The sequence below is a fragment of the Mixophyes fleayi genome, chromosome 5, assembly GCF_038048845.1.
Source record: "Mixophyes fleayi isolate aMixFle1 chromosome 5, aMixFle1.hap1, whole genome shotgun sequence".
Lineage (NCBI taxonomy): Eukaryota > Metazoa > Chordata > Amphibia > Anura > Limnodynastidae > Mixophyes > Mixophyes fleayi.
The window spans coordinates 19,094,617-19,121,054 of record NC_134406.1 but is presented as its reverse complement, the minus strand read 5'-3'; the positions used below and the strand labels follow the sequence as shown (position 1 = coordinate 19,121,054).

The following is a 26,438-nucleotide window of genomic DNA, read 5'->3' as shown; positions in this document are numbered from 1 at the left end:
GGTGTAACATCTTAATTCATAGGGCATTGACACATGGGGATTTTCTGCATTAGAGTATTTTATCCACAGGAACCCTGACATTTGAGTGCCACCCCCAGGCTTGGTATGAGCAATTGTAAGCCCTGCTGGAGTGGGCGTGGCCAAACTGAGGAGGCATTGAGTGTGGTTAGCCCTTTACAAGCACAAGACTGCCCTATACCCCGCCCTAAAAAGTAATGCAACTAAGCCATAAGGCACACAGCGGAGGCAGGCACGAGCCACTTACGTTATGCAGAATACAAACATGACGTACGTATATACTTAAAACTAAATCATACAACATCTCACCACTGCCACAACTTACCAATATTACGTTTTCCCATTAAACCGTAAAACTGATCAGGCCTTGGTTTCCTTGCAATCCTCTGTAGAAAGTTTTCAAATACTGGTAACTCCTCCTAAAATGTGACCAGACACATACGACCATTATACAGTTGCATATTTTATTTTACTAAAATATCTTGTACTGAATGTTGCCAAAACTGGCAAAAAAAAAATTAGAGACATCATTGAAGTACAAAGTTACCATAATAAACACCAGTCACTGATAGCATCACTAGTTTCAGCTGCCACCTAAATGGTTAATAGACTTAGTGAGCAGAAGTGCTCTCAATGTGACCTTATAAATGGCCTCCATAATGCTTCCTATCCCCAGTGATGATTTGTATAGTCAATATATATGTTAGAGTGTAATACTTTAACAAATTATAGATAATTGCCTTGAAATTTCATTTACAGTAACTACGTCCAACATTACTTACATTAAATGCATTACATGGAGAGCTGAACATTTGCAATAACAGTAGACCTGCACTTTACTAGTGCAAATGTGTGATGTGTGCAAAGCATTTAGTAACAGGGGATCGATTACAAGCAGTAACCAGACCAGTTGAGGTGCAGCATAGATGCAAGGGTTTGTCCTCACCATTATTGTATCAGTGGGATTGGGATACATTGGTGTGATAATCTAGTATTTGGAGGAAGGGCTACTGTGCCTAAAAAGTTACAAATTATTCCATGACTAATTCTCTACTTTACGCATTCAACTGCAAAATATTGCAAATTTCACCAGCGGACTTCGGTCTTGTGTTCCCAGTCCTACCCCATCCACACCACACAGCAGAATTAATTGACTGTTGTCAACGCAGCTCTCTTCTTAGATGATAAAGCCAGCAATATACAAATGAAATGTGGAATAATAAAGAAATACTGGATTTTGAATGTTGTATTACTTCTGACGTGAAGCTTGATTCATGCAAAATTTTGCAGCAATTTACTAGTTGAAGAATGGAGAGTGCAGCAATGTAATGATGGGGAGGATACAATGCGATAAAGGAGGTGGGCGCAGTGTGATTATAAGGGGACACAGTTTTATTATGAAGGAGAGGGCACAGTGTGATGTAGGAGGGGCACGGTGTGATGAAGGAGGGGGTAAAGGGGGTGAGGGAGGGGGCACATGGGGTGTGGGAGAGGCACATTGTGGTGAAGGAGGCTGCAATGTGATGTTGGAGGAGCAAAAGTGTGAATGTACTAGCGAGAGGGAATAATAGGAGCAAGAACAAGGAAAGATAGACAGGATGAAGGAGTAGGGGAGGAGCGAGAGAAGCAGGATGTGAGGTACAGGGGTGAACAGGTAGGAAGGGAGAGAGGGGGACATCTGCAATGAAGATAGGAGAAGATGTGAGGGATAATGTAAGTAAGGAGACAGGGGGGAGAGGTGGAGGGACACAGAGGAAAGGTAATTAGACACAGGAGAGTTGGGGAACACAGGGTAGATAGCCTTGCATCATTTAATATGTTTTATATTATATTATATAGTGTTAAAATGCATCTAAAATTAATTTCACTCTAGCAAAATGAAGGCAGCCCCAAGGCCCCCGCCCGTAATTTCAAAGTGAAAGTTACATACCAGAACTTCTACATTTCTATTTCTTCTAAGAGCATTGTTACAGATAGACACAAGTATGAATGGTTTGTAACATTATCAGGCTGAGCAGAACATTAAAGGACTTTAGTTTAGCAGACAACTGAGAACTGGTGCACTCTGTATGTCAGTGGAGCATGTTGACCCAGTCCGATCTGGATTGGCTGGTCCTGTATAGCTGCCGCAGCTGATTTCAGTGTTTTGATAACCACCTACGGGTACTGGTCTCATTATATCATCTATCCCACACATAAATGATGGTCATTATATTGTGAGCTTTGGCTGTGGTTAATTAAAGGGTAACGGCATATAGATATATTTTCACAATACCTCTTTTTAGCCAGAAGATCTGAAGGATAGGGAGCATGGATAGGGAGATATTCCCCATCACTGGACTGGAGAGATAATTAAAATTAGGATATTGAAAAGTCATCAACACAGATGATAGGACGATCTGTGACGGCATCCAATAGGCAGCACTGACAAATGTTGTCAGTTCGGGAGAAGTGCCAATTACATTACCAGTGGAGGTATCTCCCCAACCATGAGACCCTACTTCCAGGTGGGGGAAAGAAGTTATTTAAAAAAAGATAATAAGTTTTAGGTAAAAATCCAGGACAATAAAACAATAAAACCCAGGGAAGACTTGCATAAAAATGAAGTATAAAGATTCTATCATTTTAATTCAGAACTATCAGTAGACCTAATTTTAAAGAAGAACAAAGCATAGAACAGTAGAGATGTCACCATGGTAACCCTGACTTAAACTAGCAAAGTTTGTATTCCCCTAAACATTGCCACCGATAGAACCCTCAGAAGGAATGAGGCCTCCTTGTGGAAGGGCAGGATGATAGCACCATTAATATATTGGCATGGATAGGAAATTCTCACCTGGCAAGGTCAACAGTACCACTGGCCAATCAAGGGCAGCCATTAACAGCAAAGTCATTTAGCACCCACGGGGAAAGTTGGGGATTCATGCAATGGGGCTTGTCCTGCCTCCAATAATCTAGTCTAATATAGTACACTGCCTCAGATCATCCAGTATAATCAGGGGGGGGGGACAGAGAGACCCATTATTTCGCTTATTGTGAGGGAGGTGAAACTATTATATACACCCAAGTTATTGCAAATACGAGAGAAACTTTGAAACAGGCCATTGTCTCACAGTTCAATAGATTTTGGAAGATATATATATATATATATAAACCATAACTTTAGAACAGTTGTCTTTTTTCTTTGTTAATTCATTCAGAAATGAAACATTCATATTTTTTTCCTCCTTTAATCCCTTTACATTCCAGAACTTTGCTCATTCAGATGTATCCTGCTAATGATTTAAGTCCTTTACTGCAAGCATAAGAGCATTTCTTTCATACAAATCACCCTTCACTGCCTAATCAGCACAGGATTCATTAAGTCAAATTAAATTCAGAACTGAAATGAGTCCTGAAGGTAATTTTTTATTTAAAAGGAACCCCATGTACTCAATTTAAAACAGGTCAAACATGCAGCAAGGACTCAGTAATGCTATTAGATGCAAATTGCATAAAGACAAAACAAGTAATTGATTATTTTTTAGATTTGTCACTGCCTTATAACCAACATACAAACTTGTTTAGATGCAAAATAAAAATAAATATTTATAGAACATGAGCATTTCCTTCTGTTAATTTGTTCAAAACATTTTCTCAGTCCAAATAAACAAACAATATAACTACATATTGAGCAAAAATGTATTAGAACATTGAGAACAACAAGACTGCAAAGGTAACAAACTACAAAAACACTAAAATCTTGATGCATATGAAAAATCTTTTCTTGAAAACCAATGTCTTATATATTGATTTACTGTTGTAAAGTCAGTATCAATATTGTGTCAACGGAATTGATCTGGTCAGTTTGGTTTATTTGAGTACTCTGTTGAAATAAGCAACTCTTTTAAGATAATTGCAAAGATCTATCCAGGGTGACTTTCTGACATTAGTAAAACGAAGTATTTCATTCTCCAGATAATGCTATATATCACTGGGAAAAAGCACCGGCCTTTTACGAAAGGAGGGACATAATTGAATCACATTGATTATTTTAAGTAATTAGGAAAAAAAAAACTTTGGGAGCGGTGTGTCTTGTTGTTAGCATATTAAAGTACTCAGAGATATCATGGCAGGCTCATTGCAGAGTGCCTTGAATTGTCATTTAAATCCCAAGGGAAGAATGCCAAAGTTAGTGGTACGCTTGATATATTTCATTAATCACTAAAGACTTACAAGCTAAAACAGAAATAATGACAAAGGCATTTTTTACATTCATACCGTACATAGTACTTTTCTTATCAGAAGCTTTGAAGAAAAATAATAAAATTAAATTTCCTGTATAATTGTATATAATTATAACCCTAATGTAGCTGGGAAGTCAGTGATTCATTTCAATATCAGATACAGTGTATCTAAGCATGCAGAAAAAATTATACTGTTACAAAATATAAATGGCATTATTTAATAACAGCTGAAATATTTGTATAATCATGAATTAGAAAAGACCTATGACGTTAAAAGGGAGTGGTTTATAAGGATGGTTAGTAAAATTTGCTGTATCTGATTAATTGTATAGATTGGTACCATTAGCTCTTTCTAACATGAAAGGCAGTTTTTAAAGGTTCAAGCAATGCATTGCCAAAAAGGGTTATTCACCAGGGGTGGCCAAAAATCAGCAGCGTTCTGGTTAATAAACCCTAGTTTGTTCATCATTGTGTTTTTACGTGCTTATTTGCATTATGAATTGTGTTCAATGTCATACAAGTTTAACTAGATATCACTAAGAATGTATTATATTTATATTTAGAATTACACAATACATAGCCAAACCTACCATTCCCCATTCATTTCAAATTAGACAGACTCACTGTTAATATCTCACTGTCGTTACTTGTTCAACTACAGAACTGACCACTGGTATTTCAGAAGAGAGAGAGAAAAATGGACAAGATTAGAGGGATGAGGTGAATTATGGTGAGAAAACTTTGCCTATCTAAATATATTTGTACCATTCAGATGGATGATGAGATATGTAAAATTTTAATATTTCTTCCAAGGATAGTTAGTCCTTTCAGTCTGACTGTTGCTTTCTGGGTGCAGGAGGACAGAAAAGAAAACTCAAATCCCTAAAAATTTGCTGAATGACCTCCAAAATTTAGAATTCAATTGGGAACCCCTGTCAGACACAAGGTAATTGAATGCTTGATCTACAAATATTATGTCCAATTGTTTGGCTGTAGTTAAGTGGAATAAAGTGAGACAACTATAACAATCTACGTTCACCCAAATCATGGTGAATTCTTCCTATGAAGGTAGATTGAGATCTGAGTCCATGGTTCTTTAGGGATGGGCAAGGGTTGAAGTTGGCCAAATCGAGGAGAGGGAGAATATTTATTATAATTGTTATCTCACATCTCAGAAGCCTCCATATATGCCTTAATATCGCTTCTATATGTCGGTCACTGCACTCTTCTAGAAAGTAACCAGACAAGTGACACAATGCTGGGGCTGAGATAAATGATTATTTAAGATCATTGAAGGCTATAGATGCTTCTAAAGACAATTTTTTGGATTAGAACCCTATTAAGTTTTTATTTGCTTTGATTAACAAATCAAACTTCTTATTGAATCATGTAGATTACTCTTTGATGGATTTCAAGTTCTAGGGTTGGGCTCAGTCTAATACAGCTTGAAACCTTCCTGATCCATGTGTAACCATGAGCTGGGGGTTATATATCCAAAAATGGAACTTCAAAAGTTTCAAAAATGTATTTCTCCAGCTTAGCATACAAAGGGTTTTCCCTAAGCTTGGTCAAGAAGAAGATGATAATATCAATATATAGTCAAGAAAAAAATACTACAAACCACCCTAAATATTGCTTAAAAATGTAACTGACAAAATCCTGAAACACATATGGAGTATTAGAGGCCAAATTACATGAATACATATTTATAATTCCCATCTCTGGTTTTAAAGGGTGTTTTCCAGTAATCACTTTGTCTGAACCACATCAAATTATACACTGCTCTTACATCTAGTGTATGGAAGGTTTCAGCTCTCTGTATTTGATTCAATAGATAAATTATAAAACCATGTTTACTATTGTCCTCTATGTGTTCCTACATAGTCCTGTTCTCGTGGTCAGACAAGGAATACACCTTTCCTTTAGGAGGAATGGTAACATGTAGCAGATCAATAGGACAGTCATTCGATCTATGGAGTTGTAATTTTACACCAAATTTATTACAAAATATATCAAAATAACATAATGCCATACTATGTTGAAACACAACATAGGGTCAATTTAAACAGTTTGGAACCCAATATCAACTCCATTTGGGTTTTTCTCCCACCTGCCAATCAATCAGAGGCTTATGTTGATGCAAATAATGAACACTTTACTAGTGCCTGGAAACCCCACTGCAAGACTGGGGCACTGTATAATTGAGGTGGCTGGATCCTGCTCCCGCTTCACACGGTGCTGCGTGCACCTAACAGTAGTGCACGCAGCATTGCCAATGTATATTATAGGGATAGGAAGAGTTGGAGAGCAGAGAAGCACTGTCAAAAATTATAGCCACGCCCCCATGCATGCTGGCCACGCCCACTAGCGGTGTGGTGTGGAAACCCCCCTCTACAAATCCTGCGTTTGCCCCTGCAACGTTTGACTACCTACAACTGCACAAATATCAGGAGGTACAAAAGAAATCAAACTGTTCTTCAAGGGTATATTATACAAGGCTAAAATTCAAAATCGATTTTCAATGCACAAAATGCCTAAAGATCTAGGAAGTAACAATGTTAAGACTTTAACTTAATTCCACAATGGAGTACAATTGGTATATATATATTTCCAGATTTCTTAGTACAGACTGTAACCAGATTACTTTTCCCAACTCGGTAAAGACAGAGGCCTGGTTTTGATTACATGATTTCTACTGCATGTATAACTTGGTAAAGTCCATTGTCATTGTTTCTTCAGAGGATACTGGGGTCTGTGCTGGAAGATAATCATTGATAGAATGAGTAGAAGTAGAGAATCTTCGTTCCTGCATCCTCCCTATAAGTCTGTAGAACTCAGCTTTAGGGGTTAGATGGATGATACTTTCTAAAGTATCGGGAAGAAGAAAGTGTACCAATGTGTACCATAACTTTAGAAAGAGATTCAGGAGCCAAGTGATGAAACTATGCACCATACTCTTCAACAGACCTCCTACCTTGTCTCAAATTGAGCCAAATAGCCTCTGTGGTGGTGGATCTGTCCTGCTCATCCTGCAGTAGTTCAGAAGCCTCAAAGAATAAGTCAACAGAACATGGTTCCGCACTCCGAGGATTTAAATCCCAGGTCCAAGAATCTCCTTGAAGAAGTGAAATATTATTCCCACTTGTTTCTCCACTGACTTAACAAAATCGTGGTCTCAAATATAAATAAAATTTGCAACTATGTCTGAAATTTTTCAAGGTTCGACGGTCCCTCGAGAATCTGCCTGTAAGGTTTAGTTTAGGTTAAGGAGTAGAAGATAGTCGTCTTCACCATTACCAACAATACTTTGTTGGGCTGCAACTCTAGACTGGATGATCTGGGGGCTGAATTTGGTTTGTGAGATAGATCTTACAAGCTCGGTCTGGTTTCCATGATATAAATGTAGTGGGCCTGCTACAATATCATGGGGGTCTATTTATTAATACCGTGTGGTGACAATATGCATTGAAACAAACCCCAGTGATGCATAATAAAACACCACTGTAATATAACATGCTGGGGCTGCTCTAGGAAACTCAACAAAGACCCCCCTCTGCCACTAACATTTTCTGCTATTGACCAGCAGCCTAATGCTGTCAGTAAATGGAGGAAGTGCCATGGGAACAGCACTTTTGCAGGAAAGGGATCCATCGAAACCAGAGAGATCCCATTGTAATACAAGTAGCGCCAAGCTGAGGTGGTGTTACTTTGCTGTGAAAAGCAAAGCTTTTAGTCACTTAATAAACTGACAAATGCTGTTATCCCCATAGTGGTCTATGGGACAGCGGCAAGCTCCGTTAATGGGGTTAACCCTTTGTTAAATAGCAAAAAGCAGTAAAAGAGCTTTTTTCCGGCATTTACGCGCACTTGTACTCTCTTGCCCCAAGGTCTTGTGTATGTAGCTATAGTCGCTGACTTGTATGGTTAACCAGTTACCAACAAACGTAAGAGTGGTAAACCTAACAAGTCATATACAAACAGACTGCAACAGTATAAAAACAGCAAGCAAAATATTGAAGTCTAAAGAGACTTTAAATGCAGGGCCGGCAGCAAGGAACGATGGTCAGGGACAAGGCGAAGGTCGGCATCATTAACCCAATTTAAAATAACACCCAGGGTCTTGTAATATAATACCCAGGTCATGATGCAAAACCTATATTGGGCGTCTGAGTGATGTTAGGCCAGGACCTAAATATGTGCTGTCACATTAAGGTGCCAGAGTACGTATACCCTCTTGTGCCCGTGTCTGCGCAAGACTTGGTGCAGACCATAAGAAGCCCAGAATCAGCTGTGGGCTCGGCTAATAGAACTACAGGCAGGTAAGTATATTAAAGTGCTACGGTTGAAAAACAATATTTAAAGTGGTTAACCCATTTTTAATTAACTTGTCCCAAGATATCACAACTAGGGAGCCAGTACCTGAATCACTGTACACTGCAGGCCCACTGCAAACTTCTATAGAAGCACTATGAACAGCGAGAGCCCTATTTGCCCTCCGATTCAGGAGATTTCCCTATTCACTATACATGGGTGGCAGGATTGATAATTTGGATAAGCCCTTTAAACTGATCATCTTCTCTGCATAACTGAGATTAACTGCTTTGCAGAGAGCTAAAAAAAATCACTTGAAACATGTAAGCTAAAATCTCCAGCTCACAAGTAGATGGGTTACAATATATTTTTTATCACATTTTATTTTACATTTAAAACAAATGTGTGGGGCTTATTTTTTAATTGAACATATTGTAGCAAAGAAGGCAACTCAGCTGTTTAAAACCTGCACATGAAACACACAGGTGGGGTAAATTTATCAACCCTTCTGAAAAGGAAAAGTGGAGGTGTTGCCCATAGCAACCAATCAGATTCTAGCTATCATTTATCTAGTACATTCTAGAAGATGACATCTAGATTGTGATTGGTTGCTACGGGCAACATCTCCCCTTTTCCTTTTCAGAAAGTTTGATAAATCTATCCAACAGGCTGAATGGGTACAAACTACAGTTATGCAGACTGCATATAAGATATTGGCTATGGAGCTAGGCGCTACGGGTATCTCATGTGTGTCTGAGTTTAAATGGCTGATATAGCTGATCATACTTTAGATCTGTCAGATAAAAAAGCTGCCATCAACCTGGAGCAGGCCTGCAATAGAAATTCTGGAAAATAAAGTAGGTTCCAGTACTCCTTCAGTAAACAAATGTAGATCTTATTTGATTAGGGAGAGGAAATTCGGACAGACGGTTGGCTGTGGCTCCTCTTCAGAACAATTCATCCTGATTCTTCACCCGCAATAACCATAAAGAATTCCACTCGTACACATCAGCAAAACCGTCTTCATCCAAATGACTAGACGAATCAGAGCAAGTATGGTTGAAGTACAATGTCCCCAAGCAACCATACTGTAGATAACGGACAGAGCATTATACGGGCAAATAGCTTATTATAATGAGCTGAATAGCGTTTGCATAAGCAGTTGTTACATGTTATATAATGACTTTAGCATTTAATAATAGATATACTCATTGCATGCTATAAACCCCCCAGTCTTTCATTGAAACATATTGTATTAAAGGCCATTGCTCATGCCAATATTGTCTGTTTCTACTGAATTAATCAGATGCTACCATTACAAATGTTATTATTGAAATGGACGTTTAATAACATGTATAAGCATAAAGTAGATAGTTATTTTGTATGAATAAAATTGTGTGTAAAAATCTCAACACTTGTTGTTTTATTGTTGGAATGTTTTTTATTCTTGTGCTATTTTTCCACAATTCCAATGATTTGTCATGTTTCACTATACTGCAACAAAGGGTAATTAGTAATATCACTAATTAACTTATAGTGGCAGATTTAATAAGGCTTGGAGGTGTTGCCCATAGCAACCAATCAGATTCTAGTTATCATTTATCTAGTACATTCTATATAACCTATATTGGGTCAATGTGACATTTTATGTAAGACTGATATTAGCAAGTGTTCTATACTTAAAAATATAAAACATACAAAAATGTAAGTCTTAGTCGTAAGAAAATAATACAATATATTAACAAGATTTCTCCAGATTTTAGTATTAAATAATCCTCTACATTCGAGACATAGTAGAAAATGAGGATTCTCTCAATGTGGATCTTACAAAAATTCCACAATAACATCTGACGTTCCATAAGGACAAATTATACACTCAGCTACGTGTTGGAAATAAGGGATACAAGAACAGCTCAGAGCAATAAGTCTTTCTCTGGGGATTCCGGCTATGGATAATCTGTGAACTGAATGGAGCTTTTAATGGCATATAAAGGATATCTTAGTGCTATGTACAAATGGACCACACTTTGCACTTTACTGGGGAATTTTCGAAAGAAAAAACAGGATAAAGAAACGCTCATTATGTCATTGTTTCTATAACTACAGTAAACTTCAATGAAGAGACTAATCTGTAGCTGGTGGACTTCAAATAAAGAATTTGTACAGTCACCTGTATTGTGCATTTAAATGCCAACTGTATTATTAACTACAGCAATGTTAAAGTTCAGCACACTAACAAATGAAATGATTCGGAATGCAGAGTAATGTTATCTATTTACAGCATAGGACCCATGTGTTACATTTAACCCTGATTTGTTTAATATCGCTATTAAAACAGGGAATGAATCATTGTCATTTAATCTAGATGTTCAAATTCATTTTTAAAGGAGTTTTCAAATGATAGAAGGGCCAATGTCCAAATGGGAATTTTATAAAGAGAAACTTCTGTGTTTTAATTGAAATAATGTCATTAACTCAAAAATAAAACAATCATCATCATCATCACCATTTATTTATATAGCACCACTGATTCCGCAGCGCTGTACAGAGAACTCACTCACATCAGTCCCTGCCCCATTGGAGCTTACAGTATAAATTCCCTAACACACACACGCAGATAGAGATAGAGAGATTAGGGTCAATTTTGATAGCAGCCAATTAACCTACCAGTATGTTTTTGGAGTGTGGGAGGAAACCGGATCAAAACGATGGAACTAGTGAACATTTTAGATTTTATCTGTACTCGGGATGTCTGAATTTATGGGAATCTTAAAGTCTACATTCCTAACTTATTCCAATATCATGGAAAATGTGCCCCCTGGGTGTAATATAAACCAGATTTTAATGCTGTTCATGGTGTTGAATAATTTAAAACTGTAAATTTAATGATTACCAAACATATTGAAAAATCTGTGGTTCTGCTATAAATAAGATGACTACACAGTGACATTATGTCTCTTATTCACTAATTTCTGATACTCTGTTACGACGATTATTTAAGTGTGATGGGGTAGCTGATTATTTTATACCAAGTGAACACCTCCTTTGGATCAACCCATTACTGCAAAGTAAATTAACTAATTAGTAGTCATTAAATTCAGAATAGCAATCCATTTGGGGATTTCACAAAATGACCGGGTCATGAATATTTTACAGGACACAGGTGCATGGAGGCACTTATCTGAATTTTTGCAACAGTTTGAGCAACATCCATCAAATCATCTCATGACCAGCACTTAAACACACAATTATTCATTGCTATTCAGGAAAGTGATTGGTTTCAGTAATAAATCGCATAGGGTAAAGTGCTTTATTCCAAGTGGGAAATTCTGATCAACAATATAGTAGCCAATATACAAAGGAGATTAAGAGAGATTTAGTAATGAGAGTAAATGATGGGATACAACAATGTTTTTTCCTTATTAAAATAGCCAATTAAACTCTGCTCATGCTGCAGTTATATCAATGAGTTTATTGTGAATTGTTAAATGAGTGGACCAATGAAACATTTATTTGTTATGTTGTAATCTTTTGTTGTTGAATACTTTTTAATCAATGGCACATTCCCAATTTGCATGGTACTGCAATATGTATGTATAAAAATAATACTATCTTCCTTGCAATGTCCCTGCTGGTGAGGTATCTCTTATGCTGATTTCTCAAGCTGTGATAAAAGATCTTAGAGGAGTATCTTGAATAAATTGTCCTTTAATTAATATAATCCACTCGGAACCCGGTCCTGCTGGATAAGCCTATCAGGTGATATTATCCCCACATGAGATCAGATCCCATTTACAGATCTAACACTTTCAGCTCAAGTCCACATTGATATATTTAAGGAATTCTCTGTATGTAACCATTTGTATGTCATTTTAAGCAAACCTTATATGCTTAACTTAATATGCAAGTCATAAATACCTACATGTCCCATTTTAACATGTACACCACTGTTTGTTCCTGTCTTCTACTACTTAGGGCTAGATTTACTAAGCTGCAGGTTTGAAAAAGTGGGGATGTTGGATATAGCAACCAATCAGATTCTAGTTATAATTTATTTCTTACTTTCTACAAAATGACAGCTAGAATCTGATTGGTTGCCATAGGCAGCATCCCCACTTTTTCAAACCCGCAGCTTAGTAAATCTAGTCATTAGTTTCTGTTTGCAGTCTCGATAGCTGAAGTATCACTCTCAGTTTAATGAAAGTGAAAAACAAGTGGGAAAAGCAGATGCAGACTATTGTGTGCGGGGTGAAAGGGACTGATGTGGGAGGTATTGTTAAGAGCGAGGTGCTCTCCATTTAATGAAAGAACATTTACTCTCTCCGAAGGCATGAACGCGGAGCAATCACTTAGAAGTGTGCTCTATTCACTGACAAAGGAAACTGTTAACTGCCAATCAGATAGAGTGCTCATATCAATCATTTAAAGCTGGAATCACATCGTGTAGGATACACATGGTACATGGTTTGCGCTGCAGTTATAAGCACCAAACATGCAGTGTGCATCTGATCTAACTTCAATGCAACCATGTATGTATGTATATATATATATATATATTGTCATATGTTAAATGTTTAATCTGGAGAACCGTACTAAAACATACTTGCTTTTCATTTTAAAAAGCATTCTTTATTTTAATATCTACTTTATTGCTTTAGTGTCTATTTGAAGTTAATCATCTCAATTATCAGGTATTGTCTTACATTGTGAGGCTTGAAGCCATCATTATCCAATAATGGTTAAACAATACATGTATATATTATTACTATTCATAGTCATTTTTACTTTATTATACTCACACTTCCTTTTCATCATGATCCAGATAGTCTCTGTGTATTATAGCGTCAGATAAAGTAACGCAGTTGCAACAGTTTGTCAAGTATAAAGTTTCCCCAGAAACTCTCTGGAATAATTTTATTTAGCACTAAACAATTATACCTGCATATTACTGACAATAGTCAAGATATCAAGATCCCTTTGCAGATGTCATGTCACATAAGACATATAATATTTTGGGGGGGAAATAGGACAGTCATATAAATTAAGATGTGTGTTTTACGATCATTTGCATCTGCAAATTTGCTGATTAAGATGCACTGGTCTCGGAAATTCAAATATAAGGTTATGGTATTTGTAATAAATCTTAACTATCCTATTCTCCCATCAGAAATATTGGAATTATGCAATTAGGACTTTATTGAGTTCATCAATCATTTAGAGTGTAAGCTATTTTGCAACCATTGTCTCAATCTGAATTTTGTTTTCCCTATTGCATATTACATTATTATTGCTTCATTGCTATTTTGTAAGGAGTTTCACATACTCAGTAGTATCATAAATGGAATAAAATAAACTTATACATACATTCCTGAAGTGAAAAGGCAAGAGGTTGAAATTCTAACCCCGTTACTGTACTCTTATTCTAAACATCAGTACCTGCTAAAGATATAACTGGGACATTTAATATCATCTATATATTGTTGGTTATTCTAAGATCCCCGAACTGCCTGATATATTTATAACATCATATGTTGATTATTTGCTGTATACTGCTATAATAAGTACACTTTTTGCTCAAACTGCCACATATAGAAGTGATATAAATATAATTGTACTTCGCACAGTCTACAGTTCTCACATGCCCTATATAACAACCTTGAAAATAATGATGTTACCACTGACAGTAAGTAAAGGAAACAACAGTGTCACCCATTATGTCTTGGACTGTGACAGGTTCAGCAGGGAGCCCAGAGAATAAATGTCATTTTTATGTATAAATTCTCTTTTTTTTTTAAAGAAAAACACACCTCTGAAAGCCGGAAAAAGTGTTAGAATAGCACAATTGCAAACTTTTGGAAGCAAAAGAACAAAAACAGAAAGTTCTTACCTGAATTTGGTCACTGTACGGCCAGTCCATGTCATCGTTTAGTCCCATTTCTGCGGCAAACACTTGCGCCGACACCAGCATTATTACAGCGAAAGCTACAATGGTCTTCATGCTTCTCTGTGTTCTGCAAAGAACCTCACACTCTGCAATAGACGGACTCGCACTGAGACAGGTGGAAGGACGACTACTTAAGGCTGGATCAGAGCAGTGATGAGTTATAACAGCCCAAACGTATCAGAGATGTATCTGAAATAGAAAACACGAAACTGTCAGTCAGCAGGAAGAAGTAGAACACAAAAACATCCACAAGTATAAACAAACAAACAAATGGAACACTCAGTGTTAGCAACAATAAGCAACAAAGTATCTAATGTAACAGCTCTGCATATGTTTCATATGATAGAATGCTACACTTGTTTTACTATCAAACTAAACAATTGCTGAAGGCTGGATAAGCAGGACCTGATTACTTACTGTACTTCAGTGCAGAAGACTGTTCTCTTCTCTGGCTCTCACACAAGCTTGTGTGTGTCTTCTTGTACTGTGCTCTCCCATGAGCTCTCCACTATATATAAGAGGAGATGGGCAGGACCAGAGAATGTTCGTGTTGCTAAATCTAATTACCCAACTCTAACCAACTCTATTTACCATATGGGGGACTGTGTGACGTCTCTACAGCTGTATTCCTTATCAATATTAAATGATACTTGGAGGCTTTCCCATGTCAATTTGTTGTTTTTTTCAAGCTGACCTCTTCTGTTGAAATGAATCTGCCCCCGACCACTGAGCCACTGATACTTTGTCACTAGTCGCAATTTGCCCAGAGTGACGTCATGCGCAGAAACTAGGGGCCAAATACGCCAATTTATGGTTTGCGTCCAACAGCCGGTCTCCGGTGACATGAAATGTGTTAACACTTTGTCACCAATGGCTAAATTATTACAGACAAAGAGAAGGATGCTGTACAAGCACAAGTCACGACCTGTTTATGCTGATGGCAGGCTATTTAAATATAATAGAATGATGGATATACGGCACTTTGAGGGTGATTCATCAAGGTCTATTAGCGATATGCAGATTGCTCTGTGTGTCGAACTATTAAGTAGGAGACTCAATTGTAATGTAAGTGCTACCCTGAAGGAGTCTGATTAATCATCACAGATCTAGACACAAAAGGAAATTGTTAAAAAAAGAAAAAACTATTACATATACCACTTGTCAAGACTTTTCTCCCAACCTACATACTGATTATATGAAATCCACTAAATTCTGAGGTTGCCTGCTCTCACGGAACGTCCAGGAGACTCCAGAATTAGGGGAAGACCCCCAGACTGAGCAGTTATTCTCCCGGAGACCAGGAGCAAGGTGAGTGGGAATGTGACGCAAATTGCGTCATCAAGCCCCGCCTACTTTAGTCAACACCAAATGGCAGTGGCGTGATGACTGCGTGGGTGGGGCCTGATGAGGCAATTGCTCCACCCGCTTGATGACGCAAGTTGCGCCATCAAACCACGCCCAGTTCCTTTTTCCTACCTGGCCACTGCGACACCCGGAAGTGAGGAAGGAAAAGTAGTTAAGAAAGAAGATTTAAGCATGATGGAAGAGTATATACACCACAGATCAGTGACTTTCATTTATAATGTTGCATAGAGGATACTAATGATTTCAAGGCCGGTTTATCGGTAACAAATGGGTGGATTAGTAATGGAGTACTCTGATAAAGTTCTGAAACAACATCATTCTGCTCTATATATATATTTATTTATTTATTTATTTATTTAGAAAACGTGTCTTATATGGTGGGCTATATATAGACATTGTGCTACCCAAGCACTGTTAATGAATACACCCTAAATTACAAAATATACTCCCTATATATTTATACTATAGATGCTCAGGCTTGGGATCCCCGAAAACCAAACACACCCAAACTTAGCAGATCCAAGTACTGAGCCGAGCCGGCTCGGTACTTTCACGCACCCTCGGAATTGAAAGCGAGGCAAAACGTCATTGTTACATCGTCGGATCTCAGATCTCGCAAGCTTTAGATCCTATAAGTATCGTCTCCACAGCAATCCAGCACCATTTCACAGTGGGACACAGAAGGGGTAGCACAGTTCTTGGCAGTCTCTAGTGCAGTTGGGCAGCGTCATAAGTAGAAAAGAAAGAGGATCGGTAGCAGTGTTGTTCAAAGTCTCCAGTGACATTCAGGAGAGCTCCATTGCTCCATTGCTCCATTGCTAATTGTCATTGCTGAAATACAAATAATAGGTCTGGCAGGCGTAGTCTTCTAAATCTGCAGTCTTTGTTTGAAAGTGTATGAAAATAATATTGTGACCTGTGAGGTTGTCAAAATTGACTGCAAATGACTTGAAATTAGTGTTATTGAGGTTAATAATAATGTAGATGGAAAAAAAGCAAAAATATGTGATTTTAGCAAAAAAAAATGGATTTTAGGAAAAAATCGGGATCCAAAACCGAACCACGCCAGGGCGGTTTTGCCAAAACCAAAACCAAAACACGAAGTTAATCCAGATCCAAAACCAAAACCAGAACACGGGGGTCAGTGAACATCTCTAATTTATACCACTCTGTCCGACACCACGTTCTCCACATTTTCACTAGGAAAATAGCTGGTCAAATAAATATATATATATATATATATACACACACGCCCCTTGACCATTTCTGCTGTGGGCATGAACCTAGTTTGCCTTTCAGGGCATAAATGTAATATTCTCTATTGTTCTGTGTTCTATGGAGGTAACATGGAGGGGCTTAAAATATACCCAATGACTATCCGGCAGATATTTTGAAGGATGAACCTGTTTTCTAGAGAGCTTACTAGGCACCAGTGATCACTGAGACAGAGAAACAATGATCATTACCCTTCAGTAATGATATCAGCTCCTAGTGAATTGATTACTGTGATAGAGACATGTGGGTCTGGGTGGGTGTGAATTTGAGCACCAATAGAAGGTTTCAACAGCTTCGTATTGGTCCACTGGGATAACCCCGCCTCCCCCGCCCATCTTCTATTGGAGGTATATTCATCTGGTTAACACTATTAACCTGACAAACATGCTGGGGGCTGTAGCTTCATGATACTATGAATTCTTGCTCCACTGTGCAGTTCCCAGGGCTCAGCACTGATCCGTCACTCACGGACCCACCATGAAATGTACTATGTCCCGATAAGACAATCCTCTCCTGGTTAATAGGCTGAATATATGTCAGCTTCCACTGTGTATCAGTGATGCGTATACTAAATTGCAAACTGGTAGAATTCATTAGTTTGTATCATTGGTCAAATATCATGTTGTAGAATGTACTAGATAAATGATAACTAGAATCTGATTGGTTGCTATAGGCAACATCTCCACTTTTCAAATCCACCGGAAATTCGCAGCTTGATACATTTACCCCCTGGATCTGTGTAGAGCTTGCACATTGCTCTCATGGGATCCATTTAGAGAGGTTGTTTTAGAAGAGGCACAGCCCAACATTTAATATAATATTGCTGTAGTACATAGGATCTGCTGTTTCTTGGCTTGCTGCCATTCTCCATAGTGTCCAACACTTTCACATTGTGGGTGAAATACGCTGTCAATATAAACGACATTGGATTGAATTGGAAATGCTTTCTGCTGGCACAGGATCAAAATGCTCATAAAATTGTTGTAAGTATTTATAAGCAGCACAAAAGCAATGGACCCGAGTCTGAAGCTGTGTGATAATTGTGCAGTAGTCCCAATCACTGCAAGCCACACCCACAGGAGATGTCAATCTATCCAACATGTCAATACTTCTATCAAATATTAATAATAAAAATCTGAGTAAGTCATAGTTTTAATGAAAAACCTTTTCAATCGTTTAGGTAAATACATAGGTGTCAGGTATTTTATAAGCTGTAATTGCTTATGAGTTGGAAATAAACAACACAAGAGTTAAAATAGCTTTCTTTAAAAAAGTGTGGACTGCTGCAGTTTTATTAGGATGCAGTACCTATAACAGCCTGTATGTGGTGCTGTTCTCCATTTTGTTAGCACAATGTTGCCTATGTAAAATCTATCTATGGGCAATGATATCTATAATTGTACACAACGTACAGCACACACATTTATGTTATGTCACTGGCAGGAGTGAATAATAGTCTTTTATTTCAGTAACACCAACATAAATGTTTTCAAAATGTACCTGCCTTGCCATCTGCACACATGCTAGGTAACCATTCGTTGGCTGAACCAAAATTGAAAATGTTATTTTACTTTACTGACTCTCAGTAAAATATACCTAGGGTTGGCAACACTCGGCACATGTTTTTAGCAAACTCATTGGCTTTTTTTTCTCCTAAATAGTGGTTATGTATCTTTATGCAACCTGGTTGCACCTGTGCAATTTTGTCCTTGCCATGTGTTGTCCAATTGCATACAGATTGTACAACCAGATTGCAAAGATTATCAAGATCTCCATGTAATACACTGCGGTGAACACTAGATGTCACTATAATCAGTGTCTGGTTTTATTTCTAGTTGGCAGGGGCTGGGTGGCAAATTTTAGGATGGGGGGACTCTGCTCAGGAGTCAAATTAGTTTGAACTACTTGTTTCACGTCACATTGTTGCAGTAGTCACGAACGAAGGTTGTTGAGAACAGTTTGCTGAATAACAGACCATAATCTAGGTCATTACTTGTACAGGAAAATTATTATCATTTATGTTACTGTTCATAAATGGAAAACTATATTTCAGTAAAGGAAAACCATATTTCAGGCTAATACTACATTATAGAGTTAATTGAAGGATACCAACCCCCCAGGCCATACTTGCCCACCTTCCCCATTGCGGGTACTTCTTCACCGTGTATTGTGTTATTTTGGTCCCGCCCCACGTGGTGACGCAGTTGTTGTAATTCGCCGCAGTGGATGGGCCACAATAACTCACTTTGCGGTAGTCCACAACACTTTCCACTCCTCTCCGGAGGGGAGTCTCAAAAAGTTGGCAAGTATACCCTATACCCTTGCAAAAGCTGGAACTACACAATCAGCCTAGGAAGCATGTGACCACACGGACCAATAGAAAGCTCTTGGTCTTCAAAGTCACTTTGCCCAGACTTTTATTTGGCTCAGCCCGGGGTCGCAGATAGGGCCCCACCTGCCCCCACCATAATCAGCCATCCCCCTATTGGCTCCAATGTCAAAATCTACAGAGACTCTGGTGGAATTATTATGGCTTCCTTCTGTGTTTTTTTAGCCTTGCATTTATATAATCAGTTAAAGTTGTTTCCATTGGACACAACGCAGCTCTGCTCTGCCCTCTGCATTGGATTCAGTGGTATCCAAAGGGCAACTTTGTAACGTGTCCAATGAGAACATAAATCATCAACTCTGATGATACTATCCAGTATTATTATTCACCTCCCAAATCCATTTAAAATTCCCCAAATTTAACATAATACATAAAATATTAAAATCACCAAATTATTCTACACAGTTCAATATGGCAGTTAGGGTTTAGTTTAAATTAATTTGAACAATACTAGATTAACATCCCCTCATTAATCTAAACCCATGCTTTGAAAATTGTTACATTACATAAAGAATGTAAGACATCTAAGATGTAGTTTAGTTTGCCTGGTTCTGTTAGGTATAAGGGGATGGGCAGCACGGTGGCTCAGTGGTTAGCACTTCTGCCTCTCAGCACTCAGGTCATGAGTTCAATTCCCGATCATGGCCTTATCTGTGTGGAGTTTGTATGTTCTCCATGTGTCTGCGTGGGTTTCCTCCGGGTGCTCCAGTTTCCTCCCACACTCCAAAAACACACTGGTAGATTAATTGGCTGCTATCAAAATTGACCTTTGACTCTCTCTGTCTTTGTGCATTAAGGAATTTAGACTGTACGCTCCAATGGGGCAGGGACTAATGTGAGTGAGTTCTTCTTATTATCATTGGCTATTTATATAGCACCAATCATATTACGCAGCTCTGTACAGAGAATATGGAATCACTCACATCAGTCCCTGCCCCATAGGAGCTTACAGTCTAATTCCTTATCACACACAATTGACTGCTTGAGTTGCATGACTCATTTTGAAATGATAACGGGATGGAGAAGTTGCGAAGTGTGGATCGTCAGCTGTTCCAGAACTACAAGACCCAGCTGGCTGGCATGGAGTGCTGGGACTTATAGTTCCACTACAACTGATAAACCGCAGGTCGCATAAAATTGATCCGATGCAAAACTGTCGGAAAGGCAGAAGCACCGTTAAATATGAGTAGCTCACATAATACAGCGCTGGTTCTAATGCCACCCAAAAGTCTTGCAGTGCCTCCTTCCTGAAAATACTAATTCCCATTCCGCAGCCGGTCTGAATTGACAGAGCTCCTGTAATGTAAGCTACATTTTCTTTAGGCTTGTTCTCAGTTTCTAATAAATTCCTTTGGGGTGATTAAATATAGGAAATTACTACTAAAATGTTCTCTTTGAAAGCTTTTACCGCAAATTTCACAATTCTGTCTTTTTCTTCCCCCCTCCCTCGTTCCACACAAACACATTATTATCAGCAGAGTCTCTTATAAGGCAACGCACAGCAGCCAGGGGACATGAGTCCATTAGAGAAATGTCTTCTTTGATATTCCAAGTTCTATCCTTGCTCTTACTGTGGCTGCATGCATAAAGTACCCGGCTGAGCCATCATGTGAATATCTGTAACTCCTCTTACACATATCTCATGATGCTCAGCTAGCCGGTGACTATTGATCATCTTCATTTTCCATTACAGAGGATGTCTACCTTCACACAACTTTAATGTATTTGTATTTCTATGCGCCCTTCTGCAACATTCACTTATTTTTCTAACTCTGTCTATTATTGTTCTTCAACCAAAGTTTTTGATATCTTGATATTTAAAGTAGGAATGTGCACCGGCCACTTTTGGTGTTTTGGGTTTTGGGTTCTGATTACCTTAAGGTTTGGGGTTCTAATGGGTGGCCAAAACACCCCCCTCAAGGTTTTGGGTTTTGGGTTCTGATTTTTTTTAAAAAAAAGCATAAAAACTACTAAAATACTGTTTTTTTGTTTGTTTTCACTCCTACGCTATTATTAACTTCAATAACATTCAGGTTCACTCATTTCCAGTCTATTCTGAACACCTCACACCTCACAATACTGTTTTTAGGCCAAAAGGTAGTGCTGGACTTATACTGCAGAATCAGTGAACGTAGTTATTATATTGCAGGACTTATAGTCTTATACTGCAGGATCAGTGAACGTAGTTATTATATTGCAGTACCAATGGACTTATACTGCAGGATTAGTGAACGTAGTTATTATATTGCAGTACCAATGGACTTATACTGCAGGATCAGTGAACGTAGTTATTATATTGCAGGACTTATAGTCTTATACTGCAACACCACCACTGGACTGAGAAGGACAGAGTACAGGACAGCACCACTGGACTGAGCAGGACAGAGCACAGGACACCACCACTGGACTGACCAGGACAGAACCACAGGAATGACCAGGACAGAGGACACCACTAACTAACAAAACCTCCCTCTTCCCTGATCAATGCCCGAGTGAAGATGGCGGCGGCAAGCAGGGAATATAAAGAATCCGAATCTCGCGAGATCCGACGGCGGGATTATGACTAAATGCCTCATTTTGAGTTTGGAGTCCACCGGGAATACCCGAACAGTGCTCGGATCAGGGCCGGATCCGCACTGTTCGGGGCTGTTCGGATTCAGCAAATCCGAGCCCGCTCATCTCTGATTTAAAGATGAGTGAAACCATGGGAGTTAGAGGGCAGCTATAGATATGAAATACATTTGAAACATTTTTTATTTCTTTTCCTGGAAATATCTAAAATGTTCGTAGATCACATAATGATGATCATTTGGGTGTTTTATAGTCATCTCAGGCAGTAGAATGGTTAGAGATATTCCTGCATCTAAGCACGGATGTTTATTTTCATTTACCTTGGATACAACGTATAATTGCTCTGTGACTACAGGTGTTTTCAATTCACTGAACAGAGTTGGGCTGCGTCGTAGCCAAGGGAAGTGAAAATAACACTAAGTAGATATAGAAGCCTGTGGGAAAAACAAAATACTGAAGAAAGACAAAAAGATAAAGCGACCTATTCAATAAAGGTCACAGGAGTCCTCATATAGTGTAATTAATTACATTTACTGTAAATTAGACAACCTATTTACATTTTTATAGCTTAGTGTGAATAAAATACTGTGTATATATATATATATATATATATATATATATGTTTGTGTGTGTGTGTTTATAATTCATATTAGATTTGAAATATAGAACCCACTCTCTATAAAGTACCAACTCTTCTATTGCTCTCCATTGAAATTAGAAATTATTGGAAATTGATTCCTTTATATGGGTAGACCCTGTGGAATTGGTATATTATTCCTTTTAATATACAGAAATTGCAACAGCAAAATTAAACTTTTATTGGCACCACTGTAACATTTGAACTGATTGTATCACTGTTAAACATTATATAGGTTATAATGTATTACCTAGTGCGGATAACGAGGGTAGGACGTTAAGGTGGACCCTGTGTCACAGTACAATAATAAGCACTCGCAGACCAGTAGATTTTATACAGGTTGCAGAAATCCAAAGAGTAATCTAACAACTATTATAATTTACCGGTGGTAATGTGAATTTAAAGCGCCAATGTCAGGAACCCGCAACTGCAGACTTTAATCTAACAGTTAAGCTTAATTATACAGTTAGGGCTTTCAACATTGCCGCTTTAAATTCAAATTCCTCTATGTCGCTCTGTTAACTGACGTGAAACTGAAGTGCCGGTAACCAGGGTGTTCGGAATTAGTATCTGTCAGCAGGGCACTCTCATCGGAAATGCTTTTTAGGTACGTCTGTATTATATTCATGTCAGTTTTTATAGTGATCGGAATTTTATGTAGGTATCCTTGTTGTCGGTCATTTCAGAGTCGGATAAACGTACCCAACCCATAAAGTACAGGGTGATTCCCTATAATATACCAATATTCCTAATGAAAACTGAAGTGATCACATCAGAACTCGAACATTTTAGGTTTTTACTAATCATTGTGTATACAGATATAATGCACAACTGACGTTGATATTTGTATAAACTGTTGTAAATCTCTATGAGCAGCGAGCTCTGATGTCATCAGTTATAATAAGTGAGTTCTGATGTAATCACATCGGTGATCATTTGGAAAACTTTTATATTGTAACGAATAATGCGCCCATAAATAAAACAATGTGTGGGATAATGCACGCTCCACTGCACATTATATGAATATTAGAAGTCAGCAGTGGGCAGCACGGTGGCTCAGTGGTTAGCACTTCTGCCTCACAGCACTGGGGTCATGAGTTCAATTCCCGGCCATGGCCTTATCTGTGAGGAGTTTGTATGTGCCCCCTGTGTTTGCATGGGTTTCCTCCGGGTGCTCCAGTTACTCCCACACTCCAAAAACATACTAGTAGGTTAATTGGCTGCTATCAAAATTGATCCTAGTCTCTCTCTGTCTGTCTGTGTGTGTGTGTTAGGGAATTTAGACTGTAAGCCCCAATGGGGCAGGGACTGATGTGAATGAGTTCTCTGTACAGCGCTGCGGAATCAGTGGCGCTATATAAATAAATGGTGATGATGATGAAGTCACCTTGGATTTCTGTGACCGGTGTATAAGGTTTTATATGATCACAGACCTCTTATGTGGTTTCTGATATCCTTATAGAGTCTGTTTCATTAAGGAATGTAAATGCTGATACCTGCCCTACATCCTTTCGTACACCACCCATTGGGTGATAGTGATAGTAGAATGACTGAAATAGGGTGATAGTGATAGTAGAATGACTGATATAGGGTGATAGTAGAATGACTGATATAGGGTGATAGTGATAGTAGAATGACTGATATAGGGTGATAGTAGAATGACTGATATAGGGTGATAGTAGAATGACTGATATAGGGTGATAGTAGAATGACTGATATAGGGTGATAGTGATAGTAGAATGACTGATATAGGATATAGGGTGATAGTGATAGTAGAATGACTGATATAGGGTGATAGTAGAATGAGTAATATAGGGTGATAGTAGAATGACTGATATAGGGTGATTGTAGAATGACTGATATAGGGTGATAGTAAAATGAGTGATATAGGGTGATAGTGATCGTAGAATGACTGATATAGGGTGTAAGATCTACTACGTAAATAAAATGCATTGTATGGACTGCAGGGTGGTGAATTGTCACACGGTTTGTCCAGAGACGGAGCAACAAGAATAACTGACATGCTGAGGTTTAAGATTGTTACCATATCTGTAATACCCCTTTAGACTGGGCATTTTCGTGTGATATGCCCATCAGCATTTAATGAGACGTACCGGCCCCGGGGAGCAGATGGGAATATAAATACTTGTAGTTGTGTGATAGATAGAAGCTCGTGGAGTGTAGCGGGAGGAATTCCAGATATTCCTTTGAGGAACAAATATGAAGCCACGACAGAGGTCTTAGAAGATAGACTCAGGTCCACGTTCGATTAATGAACTGTCCATCTTCATCTGAGAAGGGAGGTTAATAGGAGGGTGGGCAGTGCTTCAGTGATGTCCAGGTTCATACTGTCGGATAGCTAATCAGAGGTGTGTGCTGAAAGAGAGCCAATGATCCAAATACAGCAGAGAGACCTCTAAGCAGGGTTCAGAGGAGAGCTGAGAGGAGCGACAGGTACATTGATTGCATTATTGGACAAGCCAGACACTGATAAATCTTCCTAAGCTGTGAGCAGAGTGTAACAGCAGAAACCCCAAGCCATGGTAAGATATATATGTTGTGAGAAAGTACAGCATTCACAGGAATCGGACACAGGTATGTTGAACCATTTAACTGTTTATTAGCAGTTGTCAGGATGGTAAACAGCTCCAGCAATGGTACAGCAGTCATCCAAAAACAGTAACACAAAGATCCCCACCACCTACATCTGGCTAGACATAACTTCCCTGTCTGCAAGCCGGCCACTTACTGGTATCGGTGGTCCCACCCACACATACAGACAGTGTCTTTATCCTCCACCCCAAGCACTACAACAAATCACAGCAAACCAATCACACCCATGTGGAACACCTGTGTGTGTGTGTGTGTGTGTGTGTGTGTGTGTGTGTGTGTGTGCTAAAAGAGGATCCCAGGGAACTTTAAACCTGTCTGCAGCTGCAGACTAGCTGTCTTTTAATCAGTCCCCTTATACGGGAACTGTGGGAAAGAGGCATATTTGCCACATACCCCTCCTCTTTGCGTCGCCAGCCTTGGTGACGCTGACACTGCGGAGAGCAAATCACGGCGGGAAAGGGCGTCTGCATTTGTGTGTAGACTCCCTGGCCTATGCTCCACTGTGAAGTGGTAGGGCTCCAGTGCCAGGAACCACCTAGTTACCCGGACATTTATCTCCTTGTTCCTGTGCATCCACTTCAGTGGTGCATGGTCAGTGGCCAAGGTGAATTCCCTGCCCAGGAGGTAGTACCTGAGAGCCTCGGTGACCCATTGGATGGCTAGGCACTCCTGTTCCAAAGTGGAGTATTTCTTCTCCCTGTGTAGAAGTTTGCGGCTCAGATAATGGATGGGTTTCTTTGTCCCATCAAAGCTCTGCAACAGCACGGCACCCAAACCTACTCCAGAGGCATCCATTTGGAGATACAATCTCCTGCTGAAATCCGGCGCTTGGAGTATTGGTGCCAAACACAGAGCCACCCGAAGATCCCACCAGGCCGCCTTCGCTGCTTCCGACCAGACCAAGTTTTTTTTTTAGGAGCTCTGTAAGAGGAGCAGCCCTAGTGGAAAAATTAGCCATAGACCCGTGATAGTAGCCCACTAGGCCCAGAAAGGTTCTTAGCTGGGTCTTCCATACAGCCTTGGGCCATTCTTTGACAGCCTTTACTGTATCAATTTGGGGTTTGACCTGCCCTTGTCCCACAACATACC

The 26,438-nt window shown here is 38.9% G+C and overlaps 1 protein-coding gene across 2 annotated transcripts in view; it reads right to left on the bottom strand.

Annotated features, from left to right (window-relative positions):
• LOC142158108 (tachykinin-like peptide) overlaps positions 1–15,023 on the bottom strand; it is a 28,490-nt gene extending 13,467 nt beyond the window's left edge. For both annotated transcript variants that reach the window (XM_075211761.1, XM_075211763.1), the window contains exons 1-3: positions 14,917–15,023; positions 14,443–14,688; positions 344–437 (exon numbers count right to left, since the gene is read on the bottom strand). In XM_075211761.1, coding sequence (XP_075067862.1) covers positions 344–437; positions 14,443–14,553 — 205 coding nt within the window. In that variant the 5' untranslated portion in view covers positions 14,554–14,688; positions 14,917–15,023. The remainder of the gene's footprint in view (positions 1–343; positions 438–14,442; positions 14,689–14,916) is intronic.
• Positions 15,024–26,438: the final 11,415 nt, after the last annotated feature.